The sequence below is a fragment of the Cynocephalus volans genome, chromosome 2 (genome assembly GCF_027409185.1).
Source record: "Cynocephalus volans isolate mCynVol1 chromosome 2, mCynVol1.pri, whole genome shotgun sequence".
NCBI classification, from domain to species: Eukaryota; Metazoa; Chordata; class Mammalia; order Dermoptera; family Cynocephalidae; genus Cynocephalus; species Cynocephalus volans.
Window position 1 is genome coordinate 207,177,348 of NC_084461.1, and position 20,848 is coordinate 207,198,195.

General features: G+C 39.5%; 1 protein-coding gene across 1 annotated transcript in view; it reads left to right on the forward strand.

Annotated features, from left to right (window-relative positions):
* LOC134370795 (sodium/glucose cotransporter 1-like) overlaps positions 1 to 20,848 on the forward strand; it is a 56,406-nt gene that overhangs the window by 3,655 nt on the left and 31,903 nt on the right. Inside the window, exons 3-7 of the mRNA XM_063087756.1 lie at positions 537 to 596; positions 7,764 to 7,868; positions 9,462 to 9,567; positions 11,481 to 11,561; positions 15,415 to 15,635. Of these exons, the coding sequence (XP_062943826.1) occupies positions 537 to 596; positions 7,764 to 7,868; positions 9,462 to 9,567; positions 11,481 to 11,561; positions 15,415 to 15,635 (573 nt within the window). The remainder of the gene's footprint in view (positions 1 to 536; positions 597 to 7,763; positions 7,869 to 9,461; positions 9,568 to 11,480; positions 11,562 to 15,414; positions 15,636 to 20,848) is intronic.

Consider the following 20,848-nt stretch of genomic DNA (forward strand, 5'->3'; position numbering starts at 1 on the left):
ACTGTGCTCTAACCAACTGAGCTAACCTGCCATCCCCAGAAGCCCTGTTCTTTACCACCATTTACCTCTCAGGATTTTCAGGCATCTTCTTTATATATTCAACTCACCTTACCTCTTTGCAAAGAAAGCCAGAGCCAAATTTAAGACTTAATTACACTTGTATGAAATTTTAATAAAGTTTCTCCCCCTTTTCACTGAATGGTTTCTGATTTTTCTGTTCCTTTTTTTAACTATCTTTTAAATTTAATTATAAGCCACCTTTATTTGTATCTAGAAGTAGGCAAACAGTAAATTAAAAATAATTACCTTGAAAATTGATTCAATTAACCTCCCATTATTAAGAATGCACCCTTTTATAGGCAAAGATTATGTGCCTTTAAGTTAAGTTCATTGTGCTGGAAGGTATATGTTTTGTAAGGTCCCCAGTAGCGATACATTTGTTAGACTCAAAACAGGTAATAACTGAGCTTGCATCTCCTTTAAGAGCTTGGCCTTGATGGTACCTTGATTTAACTGTTCCTTCTTCTTGGTTTCAGGCTATATTTCTGATCTGTAGTCTTGGTTGGATATTTGTTCCTATTTACATTAATGCTGGGGTAAGTGTCCACTATCAGTTACTCCATTCTCTGTAATATTTTTTCCTATAAATATTGCATGCGTACTAAAAACATCTAGAGGACAAGTTAAACCTCTTGGTCTGATCCTTGTACTAACTACTCTAAATCCTGAGATGCTTGAAGATGTATATCTGAGATGTAATCCTGAGATGTATATCTGCCTTGGGTAAGCAGACACCAGTAACTGTCTGCTGTTTCACTCTGGACCTTACTCAAGAGTTCACCTCTTAAGGCTTTTATAGAAAACATTTTAAAGTTTTATTTAAAAATAAGACCTAAATAAAGAGAACTATGTTAGTGACTGGAAGACTCAATGTACTAACAATGTTAGTTCTTCCCAAATTGGTCTGTGCAAGAAATATAATTCCAAACAGGGTTTTCTGAGGAACTTGAAGCTGATTCTAAAATACATGTTGAAGAGCAAAAGAATAAGAATAGCAAAAATATTCCTATCAAAGAAAAAGAAGGACTTTCCCTACCAAATATCAATTCTTATTATGAAGCTGTGATAATACAGTATGCAGGGATAAACACACTGACAAGTGGAAGAGAGAAAAAGCCCAGAAACACTCATATATATGGACACTTGACTTATGACATTGATGGCATTGCAAATCACTGAGGAAAGGTGGACCAATGGATTATCATATAAAAAATAGAATTGGATTTCCACTCTACATAAAAATAACTTCAGGTTGATTAAAGAATTAAATAAGAGAGGAAAATTTTTTTAACTTTTGTAAGAAAGTATAGAATATCTTTATATCCTTGAGTTAGAGAAAGATTTTTAAATAAGATTTTTAAAATCCCTAAACCTTAGCTGACCACTAGTGTACACATGCGTGCATGAAACCCCAGGGATTCTAACCAGAATAAGGCAGAAACTAGGGGGAGAGCTGTCTTGGAAAGACAACTGTACCTGGTGAGATTGGTGAGTTTACTGTGCCTTTGACTGAGTACATTCCTTAGCTCACACAGTGTAGGCAGTGAAAAGCAGAAGTTCTACCGGTTTGAGGTGTCAGAGGACAGAACTGAGGACTGACAAAGCAGCTGGAAATTTAAATGGGGAGCTCCAGAAATAAGGGAACCAAGGAGAGGGTTAACCCCCAAATCTGAGTATAAGTTTTGCCCAATCCTTGGTTGACTACCAAACCTCACAGGTGTGGGGGAAACCCATGGAGGACCAGACTAAATTAGCAGCAGCTGGAAGCTAAAAGAACAATCAGAAACAACAGCTGCTACACATTGCAGTGTGGGTATTGGGGGCGGCATGAAAGATTTTGCAGTGTGAGTCCAGGCAAGTTGATTGCCTACTAAAACAAGAAATAGCAATCCCCAGAAGAACAAAACAGATTCTAGGGTCCTACATTGTATTATTTACAATGGCCAGTTTCCCACCATGAGTTATTAGACATACAAAGAAATGGGAAAATAAATGTGATCCACAGTCCGGGAGGAAGAAAAGCAATAAATAGAAACTGAGTGGACACAGATGTTGACGGAATGGACAAAGACTTCAAAGCTGCTATTATAAATATGTTCCAAAAAGTAAAAGAAAATGTGATATTAATAAATGAACAAACAGGGCCTCTCAACAGAGAAACTGAAACTAAAGAAAAGAAGCAAATGGAAATTTTAGAGTTGAAAAGCACAGTAACTGAAATAAAAAATGCACAAGAGGGGCTCAATAGCAGATTTAAGATGGCAGAAGAGGGAATTGGTGAATTTTAAGGTAATAACAATTATCTAAAATAAAGAATAGAGTAAACCATATTGAAGAAGAAAGAGTAATACTTCGGAGATCTGTGATGCAATGTCAAGCAGTCCAACATACATGTAATTGGAGTCCCAGAACGAGAAGAGAGAAAAGGAGGCAGAAAAAAAATTTTAAAGCAATAATGACTGAGAATTTGGTGAAAAATGTTAACTTGCAGATCCAAGAAGCTTAACAAACACCAAGTAGAATAAACACAAAGGAAACCACACCTAGGTACATCATAGTGAAACTGCTGAAAGTAAAAGAAAGAGAAAATCTTGACAGGCAGTAAAAGAAAGATAACACATTACATGCAAGGGAACAATGATACACTCAATGGTTGACTTCTCATCAGAAACAGTGGAAGCCACAAAACATTTGAATGACATATTCAAAATGCTAAAAGAAAGAAAAACTGTCAACAAAGAATTCTATATTCTGTAAAAGTATTCTTCAAAAATCAAAGTGACTTGGTACGTAATGATTCCTTAGATAGGACACAAAAAGCACAGACTGTAAAGAAAGAAATTCATATGTTAGACTTCATTGAAATTCAGACTTTCACTCTTTGAAAGATATTGTTAAGAAAATGAAGTCAAGCTAGAGCCTGGGAAGAAATATTTGCCAAACTTATTTACAATAAAACACTTATATCCAGAATATATTTATAAAAATAAAAAACAACTCATAACTCAGTAACAAGAAGGTTTTTGTGTTGTTGATAATTCTTCCTATATGATGTCACAAGAAAAAAGGTTGAACAGATATTTCACCAAAGATAACACAAATGGCATATAATCACATGAAACAGTGCTATCATTAATCATTAGGAAAATGCTACTTAGAATAAGATGCCACTACGAACTCCATTTTGTATTTTTTTTATGAGTTGGTCAGTTGGATGTGGCCACATGAGGAGACATGGGAGAGGCTCAGGAAAAGTAAAGTTTGTTATACTCAGAGGTCCTAAAGAGAGGAGGCAAGGCACGCAATGCAGGGCCATATGGGTGAGACACCAGGGTGTTCAAGAGGCAGAAGACAGAAGTGAGGGGAAAGTTTAGGCCACTGCCTTTATTGAAGTTTCCTAAGGAAAGGCAGAATAAACAGTTTAGGATTGGCAAGTCTGAATAATTTCAGCAGGCTTTAGACTGTAGGGTGCCTGGTACCTAGCCCTGAGATGATCAAGGCAGAAGAATATTGCCTTCTGGGGTGTATGGGCTGGATAGAGGAGGTTTGGTTCTGGATTTTGTTAGTTTGCATATCAAAGGCATGTTCCTGGCCCATTGTTATCTTTAAGAATTGGCTAGTCTACGGAAGGTCAGTCTCTCCCAGCCAGAAAGTCTTTTAAGATGTCAAAACAGGCTTCTAGTCAAGATGGTGGAATAGATGGTCCCCAGCATCACTCTCTCCCACAAATCAACCAATTTACAACTATTAAAAAGCAATGACAGCCAAGCTAGGGCCGCTAGAGCTCAGGGAAAGAAGAGGAGAGACCTACGGAATTCATGAAGGCAGGAGAAGCCACAATGAGAGAAAGAAAGGATCACTCCCACCATTTTGAGCCTCAGCCACTTCAAGGCTGGCCCTGGTGAGCACATGGAGCAAGAACTAGCAAAAGCCGCAGCTGTGCCCTTCATATGAAGTTTCTTGGAGGTGGCAGGGGAGAAGAGGGCCTTGGTGGCCCTCAGGCCAGCAAGACCACTGACAGGGTTCCCATGGACCACATAGGAGTGAGGAGCCACAACAGCTGAGAAAAGGAGCCTCTCAGAGGCCGGTGAGTCATCCCAATGGATCGGCACATGGCCCACCCCATGGGAAATATTTGGAGTGCAGGCACTGGGGGAGACGGGCCCACTGAGGGAACACTGGGGCACAACATGGACAGCTGATCTGCTCCCCTATCAGTGCAGAACCACTCAGTGAAGACTGATCAGGGATACAGATTTGCAGGGGGTGCAGTTTGCTGAAAAGTCTCAGGTCAAGACCAGAGTTTCCACACAACCCAGGTGTACCAGACCTGACAAGACCCATAAGTACATACACAGTCAACAATTAAAACCTGAGCTGCACAAAAAGCCTTCTCCAAGGAATCAGCAGCAAAGCAACAATTTAGCTCAACTACAGACCTCAAGTGCTGGTCCCCACAGGAAGTTCCTCCATTTTAGAAGTAAGCAAATGACAACGAATTAGTTCCAGTGCAGAGTTTAAGTAGTGGGAACAGCAATTAATCCAACACAGAACTGAAAGAAAAAACAAAATACCCATAGATCAGAGGCAAAGTTTGATATTTGCTATTAAATGTCTCACATCACCAAAGAACACCTATAAAACCTAGAAGTACCCCTGGGCTCCCAAGCCAGGAAGCAGGGAGGGCTGGGAGCCTCAGCCATGCCCCCTGACATCTGCATCCAGCCCAGCAATGAACAGCCACAGCTGGAAGCCCCCTTGACTCCCCTGCAAGAATGAGAGGGGTGCCACAGACCTCAACTACAACCCACCTCCTTCCTCCTCCCACCCTATTTCCTTCCCTCTTCTCTCCCCCTCCCCCTCAACTGCTCCACAACATCTTAGAATGTAAAAAAAATATTAATAAATAAACTTTTAAAAAAGATGTCAAAATGTCAGAAATTTAGAAATTTTAAATATATTTAAAATGCACACTCACTAGAATGGCTAAGTTTAAAAAAACTGACACTACTTAAAGTTGGAAAGACTGGAGCAACTGAGACTCTCATAATATTTCTCTAGGAAATACAAAATGATTTGGCCAGCCATGTTGGAAAACAATTTGTCAGTTTCTTAAATTAAACCTTACAACCCAGCCATTCTACTCATAGCTATTTGCCTTAGAGAAATGAAAATATATGTTGTTTTGCTGAAAGTTTTTACTTTCATTTAGGTTCAGAGGATTCATTGGTAAAAGAAACCACTCGTCACACTAATAAGCCAGTTTGTGATATTTATTAAGACACAGCAATAAGCAAGTAAGCAAAGAAAGCAAGATTATGCAGGCATATTAAAAAGAAGAAGAAAGGGCCAAGCCCGTGACGCACTCGGGAGAGTGTGGCGCTGGGAGCGCGGCGACGCTCCCACCGCGGGTTCGGATCCTATATAGGAATGGCCGGTGCACTCACTGGCTGAGTGCCGGTCATGAAAAGGACAAAAAAAAAAAAAAAAAGAAGAAGAAGAAATAATTAAACCATGTTTATATCACCAAATTTGGGAAACACCTACATCCAGATCCAAGCAGTGCTGGGAAGTCCTGTGAACAGGGATCTGGAGTCCCAATTGGGATTGTCCCAGGCAGTGCATCCACTCCATGTGTGAGACTTCAAAGAGTGGTTTGGGGAAATCCTGCTTGTATCACCTAGCCGCAGACTGATAATGGTGGTCTGTGTGCAGACATGCAGCTGTGGTTATTTTATTAACACTTGGATCTTTTCTCACAAGTCTTCAGGATGTCCTTCAACCCTGGGAACTGGCCAGGTTCCCAAGGTCCAAGAAGGTCCAGGACTTACTTTCCTTCTTATCTGACAGTTACCAAGAACCTTGCCTGCACATAGTTTCTGAGAGTCTGGCACATAGCCTATGCAGGGTCATTCTTCGGTCAGAGGCCTAGTAATGCCTCTGAAGCCTGAACAAGACTATAAGATTTAATTTTCCCAACATGTGTCCACACACAGATTTGTACATGAAGATTCATGTAAATTTTATTCATAATAGCCACACCTAGAAATAATCTAAATTGCAGTAGGTGATGGAAGAATTCCATAAGATGTGGTTATACTACTCGCCACAAAAGAGGAATGTGCAACAACATGGATGAATCTCAAAAACATGCCAAGTGCAAGAAGTTAGACATAAAAAAGTCTGTACTGTATAATTCCATTTATTTGAGATTCTAGAAAAGGCAAATCTGTGGTGACAGCTGATACTGGTTGTCTGAGACCAGGGGTGAGTGAAGGTCTTGACTGCAAGCCCTAGGGGGGTTTGTGGGGGTGTTGGATATGCTTTATATTATTAGTATGGTGGTGATTACACAACTGTATACATTCACTCAAACTCATCAAACTGTACTCTTAAAATGGGAGAATTTTACTGTGTGCAAAATTATGCCTCAATTGAAGCTGTTGATTTTTATTTTTAATGTGGAGAGGGCATCAAAAATTTGAAAAGCTCGTTTACCATGAAGTATAAAACTTGCAATTGTGAAGCCATAAGCCCAGAAAAACTACCTCGAAATGTGACTGTATTTTGAGAAAAAGTCTTTAAAGAAGTAATTAAGTTAAAATGAGGTCATTAGAGTGGGCCCTAATCCAGTATGACCTTATAAGAAGAGGAAATTTGGGCACAGACAAGTACAGAAGGAAGATGATTTGAAGACACAGGAAGAAGACAAGCCATCAGCAAGCCCAGGAGAAAGGCTTGGAACAGATCCTTCCCTCAAGGCGCTCAAAAGGAACCATCCCTGCTGACACCTTGTACTTCTAGCATCCAGAACTGTTAAAGAATACATTTCTATTTAAACCACTCAGTCTGTCCTTCTTTGTTATGGCCGTCCTAATACAAGTAGTAAGTATAAAACACCTTAGAACCTTACTGAAAAAGAGAAAACGTGCTGTATATGGCAGTATATGATTTAGAGCCAAATGAAAGGTGAAAATAATAAAATCTATATTGTTTAGAAGAGGGCATATGTTCCCTGTGAAGGACCCAGGTAAGTTTTCAGAAAGTAGGTGGAATTTGAGTTAGAACTTAAAATAGTAGACACCTGGGAGATTGGTGTATGAGAGCACATGAAGATAGGACAGAAGATGGGATGATTTTCATTTAACAATTATTTATTCACATACCACAAGCCAGGTACTGTGCTAGGATCCAGGAGTATAGTGAACAAAGAAGGCCTGTCCTTCCCTCATGGCGTGCACAGCCTATGATAATGGAGAAATGGAACAGGCTCTTTTGGGGCCCCAGCACACACACCGGTAGTGTTGGCATGGGGACAGGTTGGAGAGCTGCGGAATCAAGTTTTGTCTCCCTTGAGCACTAGCTATCTTTGTAGTGTGTGGTAAAGCATTTGATTTTGCTCTATGATTATGCTATAAAAGTGACCTCACCATTAAACATTTTCAGTTAGCTGGATTTCCTTCTGCATTCCGAAGATTGCACAGGAAGCTGGATTCTGTGTTCCTTGAAGATGCAGTAGTGCCTCTCCTTTTTTATTTCTCCCATCTTAACAGATGCCAGAGGCAGTAACCCCACATCTTGTATTCCTGGGCCATTGGCCACGTCTCTGTGACAACTGGCACTTTGTGGGCAAGGCTAATCCCCATGGGTCTGTCTCTTCTGCACTCACTGTCTGATGGTAACTTGTCTTGTTGCTTGTACAGGTTGTGACAGTGCCAGAATATTTGAGGAAGAGGTTTGGTTGCTACCGGGTCGAGCTTCTCTTCTCTGTTTTGTATTTATTCCTGTATATCTTCAGTAGGATGTTGGTGAGTTACATAAAAGCCAGCACAAGAAAGAGAACCCCTTTCCCAAAAATATCAACAGGCAGGATTTAGGATTATGCTAGATTTATCACTACACTTTACTATGGAGCTCCATAAGTACTGTTGGCCTCTGCTGTTTAAGCTAGAGTAGAGAAAAAATAGCTTAATAATACTTTGCAAAAAAAACCAAAAGGCAGAGGCATCTTCTTGACCTCCCAAGCCTAGGTTACATGTCCCTCCTCTGTATTCTCAGAGAATCTTGGGCTTACCTATCTCATATCGTTAGATAATGTGCTTAAAACAATCCGGGAGTTTCCACCACCCTTACAAGAAAATTGAAACTCCTTGTTATGACTTTAAAGGACTGTCCTGGTCGACCCTGCCTACCTCTCTGGCCTTATCTCCTTATTTCTTCCCCTTTACTCACTGTACTCCAGCCACACTGCCTGCCTTATTGATTCTCAAATACAGCAAGCTTATTCCCACTTCAAGCCTTTACACTTGCTCTATACTGTACCTGGAATGTTCTTCGCCCAAATTTTTGCATGGCTGACTCACCATCATTCCTTGGAAGAGAAATATCACCTTCTTGGAGAAGCCTTCCAAGGATGTGCCCAGTCAGTCTCTACTCCATTACTGTTTTTATTTTCTTTGTAATTCTTACCACCATGTAAGAGTAATTTATTTGCTTATTTGCTTATTATCTTTCTTTCCACTTCAGTGCAAGCTCCTTGAGAGCAAGGTCCTTGCCCAGCTTGTTCACTGTGTCACCTTCTGTGCTGAGAACATGTTTAGCACACAAGGCACTCAGTAAATGTTTTTTGAATAATCAAATGAGTGGCATTTCTCATACTGCTTGGAAGATGCCTATTTAATGGTCTGTCTCCATGAAACATTAAGCTCCTTGAGTAATAGTAACTGAGTTTTGGTAACCCTTGTGTCTTTTGAGCCCTGCTGAGTGTCTACAACATGGTTGGCATTCAATAAACATTTGTAGAATAAATGGCTAGATGAATCTCTGTCTCTTGTATCTCTGGCTTTGAAGACCAGAATAACAAAGCAAGAGGTTAGCTAGTTAAATCATGTGCAGATGTTTCAAAATCAGTATCAACTAAGCCAGGGATTGTCAAATCCGGTCTGCAGGCCAATCTGGCTAATGATCTGCTTTGTACAGCCCTTGAGCTAACAGAGATGGTAATGTGACCTGCAAAGCCTACAGTATTTTCCGTCTGGCCCTTTACAGAAAATGTTTGCTGAGCCCTGAGAAGCTGTCCCCATTGCCTTTCCCCTGTGGCAGAACTGCAGGAACAACTAACTCTCTGATCACACTCCCCCCTCTGAGGCTCCAGAGTGAAAGAGGCTAAGTTGTGATAACTGGGTGAATTGGGTTAACTGAAGCCCTAAAGGTACTGACTGACCTTGGCTGAACTCTTGGGGCACAAGCTTTGTGCTCAACAAAACTTGAGTAGACTTCACCTGGCATCCACTGGTGGTAGAGTAGACATGCTAGCTGGGGGCCACTTCTTGTTTCCAAGGTCGGTTTCTTTCTGAGATCATTGATAAAAGTGCAGCCTGCTGACTTTTTACTCACTTCAGTTGGAGATCTGCTATGGTGTCATGTTCCTGAGGATAGTTTGGAGGATGGATGTTTACCAGGCCAGCCTGATCTTATTGACAGTTGCTGGCATTTATACCATCACAGGTGAGCTTGCTGTAACCACACAAGTGTTTACACTGACACAGCACTCTACTTAATGGAGTCTTAGTAGACATTGAGGCAGTAGTCTCCAGCTTTTGTATTTTCCTTAAGTCTGTAGATCACATTGTTGAGGCCTGAGGGGGCCAGACAGTGAAAATAACAAAGGCAGGGGTACCTAAGTGATATCCTACCACTAGAAATCAGATTGGGCTGGCAGGGTCTCTCCCAGGCATCTGAAAGGATGTTTTAGTCCATTTCTGTTGCTTATAACAAATACCTGGAACTGGGTAATTTATAAAGAAGATAAAATTTATTGTTTGCAGTTTCAGAGGCTGGGAAGTCCAAAGTTCAGGGAATATATCTGGTGAGGGTCTTCTTTAGTGGTGCCTTTACAGAAATTCAGGGGTGTCACATGGCAGAAAATGGCACAGCAGAGAGAGAAAAATAGCCCCTCATGCCGTCTCCTTTTAAAGCCCTCAGTACCACGACCACTACCATCATTAAACTGTTGTGAGGTGAATGCACAGAGGAATCCAAGACCGGCATCAGTGTGGCAGTTTTATAGCTCTTTATTTTAGTGTTGCAGCTCTTTGTTCAGTGTTACAGCACCTCTTTTTGCTTGCATGCAAGGAGAGCACTGGGGATCAAGAACTCCCAAGTCAGTGTCTCCCAGAACAAAGGAAAAAAGACCCCCTTATATAGCCTAAATTCCTGCCCTTTTCCCTCCCAGGTTCCCATTCAGGTCCTCTTATGTAAATGAGGGATGCTGTCCTGCTAATTTGGATTGGCTAATTGTGGGACACAGTCCATTGGTCACTTTAGGAGCCTAATTTGCCTCTGGCCCCTGGGGGGTGTGAGACTGCCGTTATCTCATAGAGGGCAGGCCCAGGAAGCAAGCAGGGTGAATGGCAGGGGCCAGAGTCTACAGTGGAGCATAGAGTTTCTAAAACAGTTTCTCAAGTGGAAAAGGGAAAGCTGTTAAATTAGAAAATGCTTAGGGTTCCCTGCAACAAAACCATCAACTTAATCACCTTTTCAAGGCCCAGCCTTTCAATTATCATATAGGATTTCCCACCCTCAGCAGTTACAGCAGGGATTAAGCTTCAGTGAGTTTGGGAGAGACATTCAATCCACTGCATAGGGACAGCAGTGGTCATGTTTGGGGTGAGGCAGGACCTGACACCACAGGCACCAGATAACAGAGTGGGAGCACAGGAAGGGAAAGCAGCAGCCTTAGGCCACCTGGTCAGGCCTTTAGGTGGGATCTTTTATGTAGGTAGTTTTGTCCTAGGTAGCCTCTGCCTAGGCTTTGAGAATAGGAGCTCTCCTTACTCATTTTTTCCAGCCACAGTGCAAATCTTGGATGCTGGTACATGTCCCTGGCAGTTCACCAGAGTCCAGGTGGAGAGCATCACAGTAGGGAATGGAGTGCACTTAATCAGTGGCTCACAGTGTCAGGGAGTGGGAATTGGATTTTGCTTCCTGGGGGACATTTGGTAATGTTTGGAGACATTTTTGGTTGTCACAGCTGGGGTGGGGGGTACTAGTGACATATAGCAGGTAGAAGCCAGGGGAACTGCTAATTGTTGCTTCCAAAGTGAGCTTTTGTGATTAAAGGTGAACATTCTGGAAAACTATCAGACTTTCATTCACCAAAAAAAATAAGAAGTATCAGGAAATTGGGACATAGAAGGGCAGGATAAGAATGCAACACAAATCACAGAGGACATTGAAGAGAAAAAACAGAATGTACCAAAACTAAGCATAAGTAGTTGTAAGACCCACTGATTAAAGGGACCAAAGGTCTGTATGTGGACATCTGAGAGGAAAAATATAGAGAGAGGAGGAGATGCAGAAGTAACTTTCAGCAAAGAGTCAAATGTGGCTTTCATTTCTCGTTCTCTTTTCCTATTCAGGTGGCTTGGCAGCTGTGGTTTACACTGATATCTTACATGCTGGCTTTATACTTTTGGGATCAATCTTGTTAATGGGTTATGGTAAGTAAAACTTAAGAAGACTGGGAACCATGAGTGGAACCTTCAAATCTAGAGCTGTCTAGGGCCATCAGCACCTTCACCTCACAGATGAGACTGAGGCCCTCAGAACCCAAGAACATTGTTGGAGGTCATGCCAACCTCAGGTGGGAAGCAAACTTCTGCTCACTGCAAAAGAAAGAGCAATCAAGGAATAGGATGGGGATGACAGACTCTAATGTTTTGGTTTACTACACTCATTCCCACCTCTGGGCCTTTATCCATTCTCTTCCTCTCCAGTTAGAAGCCCCTTTTCTTGTTGTCCACTCAGTTAAATCCATCTGCCAAGGTCAATGGATGATCCACCCCCAAAGGTATGATTTCATCCATTATTATTCCATCAGTACATCTTTATTCTCCAGACTCACATCACTACCACACAACTTAACATTTTTAATACATATCTTAATTGTTCATTTGTTGTTTCACATAAATAAATAATATTCCCCAGGTCCAAAACTTCTTAAGAACCAAAACCACTGTATCCGCCATACAAAGTGCAGTCTGATGCATTAAGTATTTACTTAATAAGTAGGAGCTCATTAGGTTATAAGAATGAAAAATAGTAGGTGATATGAATTGTACCAAGTAGGCATTTATTTCTATTGCCTCATTTAATCATCACAGTCACCACGAGGCATAATTACTTTTGTTATCCCCATTTTACAAATGAGGAAACTGAGTCTCAATTAAGTAACTTGCTCACAAGACACACCAAGAGGTAGATCTCTCTAACACTGAACTAACATCATAGTAATGTAATTACATCACCTGTAATGGCAAGTAGACTTCCCTTAAAATGGAAGTTTCCTTCCACATAGGAGTGTGAGCTTAGCAAGATTGACGTTGCCTACTGCTTCATGGGTCAGAGATTGGTCTTGCAGTAATCTAGAAGGAAAAGAGCCCTTGGCTCAGGTAGTGAAAAATTATTGAAACAATATATGAGTACAACAGAAGGATTATGGTTCCACAGAGCGTGTTGTTGAGCCTCATGGAATGAGAACAGATAGAATCAAACAGAATCACACAGTACTCAGTCTTACCATTTAGTAAGCATTAGTACACCATGAAGTGTACTCAGTGCTGTGCTGCTAGGACACAAACTACATGTCAGGTATGGTCCAAGGAATTGGACAGTTTTTAAATGCACTTGGAAGCAATGACTAATTTGAATGATATAACTGTAAACTATAAAGCACAGTAAGCCATTGCGTTTAATTGTGTGCAAGTGTTAAATATCACCATTTTTAAAACTTGCCAAGTCCACCCCAAAAGTTGATAATGGCATCCAAATAACAAACTTAAGGAGCAATAGAATATTCCATTTAATGTTAGCAATTATATCTCTAAATAATTATATATTCTTTACTGAGAAATTCAATGGGATTTTTAATTGAGGTATTCAGGGGTTTTTTTTGTTTATAAGTAAGCTATTATAAAGTAATGAAATAATTATTTTATTTTGAAACATACAACAAATTGTACATTCAAATGAGTCCTTTAAGTAGGCACTGTGGGAACCCATGCACATACAATTTTACTTTTTTATTTTTAATTTTAGATAAACAAAAGGGTACACAATGAAATGCTGGTCACCCTCAGTTTCTCAGTTCCACTCCCCAGAGACAACCAGTATTATACATTTCGTGTATATCCTTCCGAAGATATTCTTCACATATACAAACCTTTTTTTATGTATGAGACGTATATTTTAATAGAATCAAAACAAAGTTTTCCACCCTGTTTTTCTACCACTTGGTACTATATTATAGGCACATTTACATGTCAACAAGTAGAGATCTGCATTTTTGTGTTTGTAATAAACTTTGTACTAAAAACTGCACAAATCAAAGTGCAAAGCCAGCCAAAATATCACAAAGTAAACACATGCTGGTAATCAGCATCCAGTCCAGATCAAGAAAGAAATTTTTTGTTTCCTTCCTTTCCAAACTTTATACATTTTGTTTCTTTTTCTTGCCTTATTACACTGATCAGGACATTTGTGTTGAATAGAAATGGAGACAGCAAGCATCCTTGCCTCATCCCCAGAGTTAGAGGGAAAGCTTTGGATATTTCACCATTAAATAAAATATTTGCTGTTGATTTTTTGTAGATACCCTCTGTCAGACTGTTTCCTTCTATTCCTAGTTGGCTAAGATTGTTCTTCATGAATGTTTTTTTAATTGTATCATCTACTAAAATGATGATATTATTTTTCTCCTTTTTCTGGTTAATGCATTGAATTAATTACACTGACTTGGTTTCAAATGTGAATTCAACCTTGCATTCTTGGAATAAACCCAGCTTTGTCAAGAGATACCCCAAATTCCACTCCAAAGTGTCAGTACTAACTTACATTCTCAGCAATATATGAGAATATATGTTTCCTGACCCCTCCAGTCAACACTTGATGTTTTAAGATTTTTTTTAAATTTACCCATCTAATAGGTTGGGGGTAAAAAGTATGTCATGTCTCATTTTTGTTTTAATTTGAAGTTTCCAGATACTGGTGAGGTTGAGCATCTTTTTATATACTTCTGGCTGTTTTTATTACCTCTTTTGTAAGTTATCTGCTCATATTCTCTACCATATCTCTTTCCAGTAGTTTCCCTTGGTTACTGATGTATAGGAGTCCTTTATACAAGATGCAAATCTCTTCATTCAGTCCTACAAAATTTTTACTTGCTTTCTGTCATATCAATTTTAAATTTTGAGGTCAAATTTATCAACCTCCCTTTTCAGAATGTACTCCCTAATCAACGTTCAAAAAGATATTCTCCTGTTTTCTTCTAATAACTTTGTAGCTTTATGTTTCACCTTTTTTAATCCACATGGGATTTATTATTATAGATGCCATGAGGTATCTCTTATTATTTTATAGTCACTCAGTATCCTCTTATTGATTAGTCTTGACTCTAAATGATTCTGATCCTGTTTCAAAAATCAAGACTATTTCAAAGGAATTTGGTTTAATATACCAGAATAAAAGGTTTTTTTCTTAGTGTTTTAGTGCCTTTAAAGAAAATATTTTTCTTTAATGTCAAGATTTTATACCACTTAGGATAATGGAGGAGATATGCCATAGGCTACAAAGAAAATTTTGACAATGAAGTTTCATAAATGTTTTGCTGGCATTGCAGGAGAAATAATACTAATTTATGTTTTAGTCAAGATTCTTTAAAGAACTTGTGATGGAACTTTAGTTCAAAACTAGTGTAGGCAATAAGTACTTTCCTGGCTTCTATAGCTAAAAATTCCCAGAGCATACTACCTCAGGCATCACTGGATCCAGGGTTCTAAATGAGCCAGGTAGGCAAAAGAGTTTCAAACTGCCATGCTAACTTAGAATCCAATGGATAGAAGCAGTCTTTTCTGGTTCTTCCAGCAGAAGAATCCTGAAGCAAATCTGATTAATTGAGCATGGATCTCATGTCCATTCTTCATGTATCAGTTGTTGCCCAGGAGACAGGGAATGTTGGCCAGGCTTGGATCACAGGCCAGATTGGAATATGGAACACTTTGAGTAGGCCCACCTAAACCACACAGAATGGAGTACTACTGAAAAGAGGGTTTCTGCAACCAGAAGCAGGAGGAGGGGGTGCTAAGCATACAACCACCAATATTCACTGTAGTTTTCTTTCTCTTTGAAAGAGCTGTTCTTTCCTTCAGCATATAAGGTCTTTACTATGTGTCACTCCATTGTACTTCATAAATGAGATACAGTCAGTCAAACTGGGTCTTGCTTTGCAATCTTGGTTCTTCAGTTGTGTGCTACTGTGCTCTTTAAGGGACTCATAAACATTATGGTCTTTTTAAGCCTTTAATAAAGTGGGAGAATACCAGGGACTGCTGCATAAGTACTTCCACGCCATACCAAGTGTGATCAGTGAAGGCAACTGGACTGCCAAGCCGGACTGCTACCTTCCTCGCCCAGATTCCTTCCATATCTTCCGAGATCCGATCACTGGAGACATCCCCTGGCCTGGGCTCGTCTTTGGCCTCTCTATCCTCTCCTTGTACTACTGGTGTACAAATCAGGTAATTAGAGACATTGTCACTGAAGTGACTGCCTGTGGCAGCTGGTGGTGCTTGGTGCATTGCAGGCTCTGCCACAGTCTCTACAGCCCCAGGCAACTGTGGGCCTGTCTGCTCTCCATGGACATATTTCCCTTCCAATTTCTATCTATTGCCTAACTTTGTAAGAAATTTTGTTTAAAAGCAGTTTCTCCCATGGTCCTATCTAGAACACATCAATTATTTTCATGTTTTCCTTCTTCTCTATCACTGTCTAAAAAGTACAATTTTTTTTTTTTTTGGAGGGGAAAAATACCTTTATTGTAACGATATATTCTTTTAAAATATTATTGTATTGTGAGGTATACACCGGAAGACTGTCTAACTCATATATGTACATTTTAAAGAATGTTACTGTGAACATCTGTATGACCATTGCCCCAGTTAATAAATAGAAGATAGCCATTATTTTATGATAAAAATGACACATCTTTACTTAAAAAGCTACAATATAAAGAGAAGTTCAAAGGCAAAATCACTGAAATCCTATCAAGAAGTGATAGCCACAGTATTTTGGTGCACGTGCTTCCAGACACCTTTCTATATGTATAAACAAATAGAGATGTATGAATTATTTGACATAAACGAAATTAGGCTATTGCTGCTCTCTGTCATCTCTTGGATTTCTTTTACTCAAAGTGTTGCAGATATCTTTTCATGTCAGTATATAAGTGTCAACATTTTCATTTTTAATGACAGTATAGTCTCTCTGCTGTGTATATGTACCAAAGTATATTTAACCAGTTCTCAGCTGGCAGATTTTGGTCGTTTCCAGTGTTCACAATTATTTATTTATTTTTTTTTTTTTTTGTCTTTTTCGTGACCGGCACTCAGCCAGTGAGTGCACCGGCCAGTCCTATATAGGATCCGAACCCGCGGCGGGAGCGTCGTCGCGCTTCCCAGCGCCGCACTCTCCTGAGTGCGCCACGGGCTCGGCCCTTCCAGTGTTCACAATTATACTGATGCTATGACCATTCTTGGGCATACAGCTCTATAACACTTATGTAACTCCTAGCTACCTTATATTTTTGGTTCTTTTTGTACATTATACTTCTTAAATTACATTTCCTAATTCTTTATTATGTATGTACAGGAATGCAGATTTATCTTAGGATATAGGTCTTATATCCAGCCACCTTGTTAATCTCATTCATTCTAATTTATGTAAATTTTTTATGTATATTGTATATCATCTGTAAATAATGAAAGGTTTCTTCCTTCCATTCCTATCCTTGAGCCTTTTGCTTGTCTTTTCACTGTGCCAGCTTGGACTTTAACATATAACAACATATAAAGTATCAGCTGTGGTTAGAGATTTTAGTACTTGCCTCTAGAAATAAAGTCAGCATATAGACAAAGGTAAGAACTATTCATAATCTAGGCAATGCAACTAACAAGCTTAGTTATATGGTGGTATAAATTTGTGTTATCTTGGTTGTATAAAGTTCTCTGTACCCAACAAACAGAATAAGCATTCTTTTCAAGCACATTTACAAGTATTAGTCATAATTAGGCTATAAAAGAAGGCTTATTACATTACTAAGGATTAATATCATACAAACTATGTGTTTAGACTAATGGAAAAACTAAAAAATAGTAACAAAAGTATAGTTTTAAGAACTCATTATATTTGAAAATTAAGTAATGTATTAGTTAAATAGTTTCTGGGTTGGAAAGTCATTCATAAAAAAAATTAGGCTAGAGCTCAGGGGAAGAGGAGGAGAGACCTACTGAGTGCATGAAGGCCATAGAAGCCACAATGAGAGAAAGAAAAAACTGCTCCAACTGTTTCAAACCCTGGCCGCTTCAAGGCTGGAGCTGCTGGGTGCACAGAGCAGGAGCTGGCAAAAGCCACAGCTCTGCTCTTTGGGTGGAATTGCATGGAGGCGGCAGGGGAGAAGAGGGCCTTGGTGGCCCCCAGGCCAGCAAGACCACTAATAGGGTTCCCGTGGACCCACATAGGAGCAAGGAGCCACAACAGCTGTAAAAAAAGGAGCCATTCAGAGGCCAATGAGTCATCACAAGGGACTGGTGAACAGCCCGTCCCGTGGGAAGTGTTTGCAGCACGGGCAGTGGGGGAGACGGGCCCACCAGGAGAATACTGGGACACAGCAAGGACAGCTGATCTTCCCCCCAGTCAGCATAGGACCACTCAGAGGAGACTGGTCAGGAATATAGAATTGCATGGGGTACAGTTTGATGAAAAGACTCAGACCCAGACCAGTGTTTCTACACAACCCAGGTACATTGGATTTCACTAAACCCTGAAGTCCTATAAAGTCAACCATTAAAACCTGAGCTGCACAAAAAGCCTTCCCCAAGGAATCAACAGCAAAGCAGCAGTTTCAATCACAGAGCTCAAGTACTGGTCCCCACAGGAAGTTTCCCCTCTTTAGAAGTAAGCAAAAGACAACAAATTAGTTCCAGTGCAGAGTTTAAGCAGTGGGAACAGTAAATAATCCAACACAGAAATGAAAGGAAAAACAGAGTACCCACAACTAGAGATAAAGTTTGATATTAACTAGTAATTGTCTCATTTCACCAAAGAACACCTATAACACCTAGAAGGACTGGAAGTCCCCTGGACTACCAAGCCAGAAAGGAGGAAAAACCAGGCACTCCACTAGGGCCATGGGGCCCACCTGGGGTCCAGAGGTATGGAGGCAGACACCAAACCCTCCACCCACAACCAGGCACACTGCCATTGCCACTACCAACTGGGTAAGGAGCATGCCAAAAACATCACCTCCATGTGGGTGGCCCACCACAGCCACCACAATAACCACATCTATTGTGAAAGCAGCTAGATGCCACAACCATCGTGCAGATGGTTCACTAACCACTGGAGTGCATTGACACAAAGGGAGTCACCAGCAGAGACCAAAGAAAAAAAAGAGATTGTCTCTTGCCATAAAGCTCATTCCAGAGTGACAGAAGAAGCATCTGCTGCACGATAATATTGGGGGACCTGAACACACTTCTCAGCATTGCACAGATCATCTAGGCAACAAATCAACAGAGTAACCATTATTCTTTCAGAAGGAGAGAAGACATCTAGGGTAATTAGAGGGGGGTGGGGGAGGGAGAGGGGGATGGGCAGAGATTGGACAAGGGGCATAAAGAATAATTATGATTTGTAACAATATATATGCTAGTAACATTGACTTGATCAACATATCTCAATGTTGACCCCCCAAAATTTGTATAATCAATTATGATTCAATAAAAATTATTTTAAAAAATTATATTTAAAACAAAATGCCAATGAAAACACTAAATGTCAATATTTAGGTCATATTGCAAGCAGTACAAGGATACTTCAAAAAGTTCATGAAAAAATAGAGTAAAAGATAATACAAATCTTCCATGAACTTTTTGAAGACCTCTCACATGTTAAATGTACATTTCAGGAGACATGAAAGGTTAACCATAATGAGCTAAACATTCAAATCCAGAAACTGGATAAAGAGCAACAGATCAAAAAAGAGGAAGAGAGAGATATACAGAAAAAGAGAAATAAAATAATAAACACAATGGCAGAAATCAATGAAGTAAAGAGTAAAAAAGTAGAGATAGTTAATAGAACTGAAAGCTGGTTCTTTGAAAAAACTAGTAAAATAGACATCTTCTAAGAGTGGTCAAGAAAAAGTGAGATGCGTATAAAATACCAAACAAAGGGAAATTACAAGGAATTTTTTAGAAATTATTTTTAAATATTATAAATAATTATATGCTAGTAAATTTCTAAAACCTATCTTCAGAGGATAAAATTCTAGGAAATTATAAAATACCATTTTTGGCAAAAGAAGAAATAGAAAATTTGGATAACAAAGCAGTTAGAGACCAGAAATGGTAATCAAAGACATCTTCTCTCCCATAGCACCAGGCCAGATAGCTTTGCAAAGCAATTCTACTAAATTTCTAATCTTTTACAAGGTGTTCTAGAATAAAAAAAAAAAAAAAGAAAGAAAAAACAAAAACTGCCCTTGTTTTATGAGGCCAGTGCAATCTTGGTTCCAAAATTATACTCATATAAGGACAGGACAATACAAGAGAAGAAACTTATTTAACCTTTCACTTACGAACACTGATGCAGAAATCCTAAGTAAAATATTAGCCAAGGTACACAGATAATTTTTAACTGTTGCATTGTGATTAAATCAGGTTTAATTCAGGCTTGTAAGGAAGGTTCAAACCGAGTATGTATTAATATAATTCTTCTTATTCATAAACTAAGAAGAAAAGTCATATGATTACCTCAGTAAATGCAGAAACTTCATGAATTATGTGAATTTCACATGAATTTTTTTTAAAAAACAAAAGTCACAGGGAGGCTTCTGGGGTACCTGAAGTATTCTATCTCTTGAGATTTGAATAGTGGTTACATGGTATGCTCTCCAATATGCTACACACCTATGTACTTGTTTAATATACTTTCATATGTTATATCACAGTAAATAGGATTTAAACATTATGGGAAAGAAGAAAATGCCACGAATAGCTAACCTGAGTTTGAAAATGAGGAACAAAAGGGGAGACCTTGACCTACCACATTTTTTTTTTTTTTTTTTTTTTTTTTTTGTCTTTTTGTGACCGGTAAGGGGATCGCAACCCTTGGCTTGGTGTCGCCGGCACCGCACTCAGCCAGTGAGTGCACCGGCCATTCCTATATAGGATCCGAACCCGCGGCGGGAGCGCCACTGCGCTCCCAAGCGCCGCACTCTCCCGAGTGCACCACGGGGCCGGCCCCTACCACATATTTAAACAAAGTAGTAGTAATAAAAATACTTTGAAATTACTAAGAATAGACACATAGACTAATAGAATAGAGAGCTTAGAGACAGACTCATGTACTTATGGGAATTTAATGTATATTCAAGGAGGCTCCACAAGTCAATGGGGGAGATATTAACTCTTTGATGATGTTAGAAAAACCAACTTACTCTTAGAGTAACAAAACTTTATTTCCACCTGACACTTATACAAAGGTTGACTTCAGATGAATTAAAGACTAACTGAAAAGTAAAGTTATAAAAGAAGGTATTTTTAGAGGCTATTTTTGAGGTAGGGAAGTACAGATCATAACAATTTGATCATATTATACATAAGGACCTTTTAACAAAGAATACCATAAACAAAGTTGCCAGGTGGACAGATTAGAGAAGATTATTGGAAGT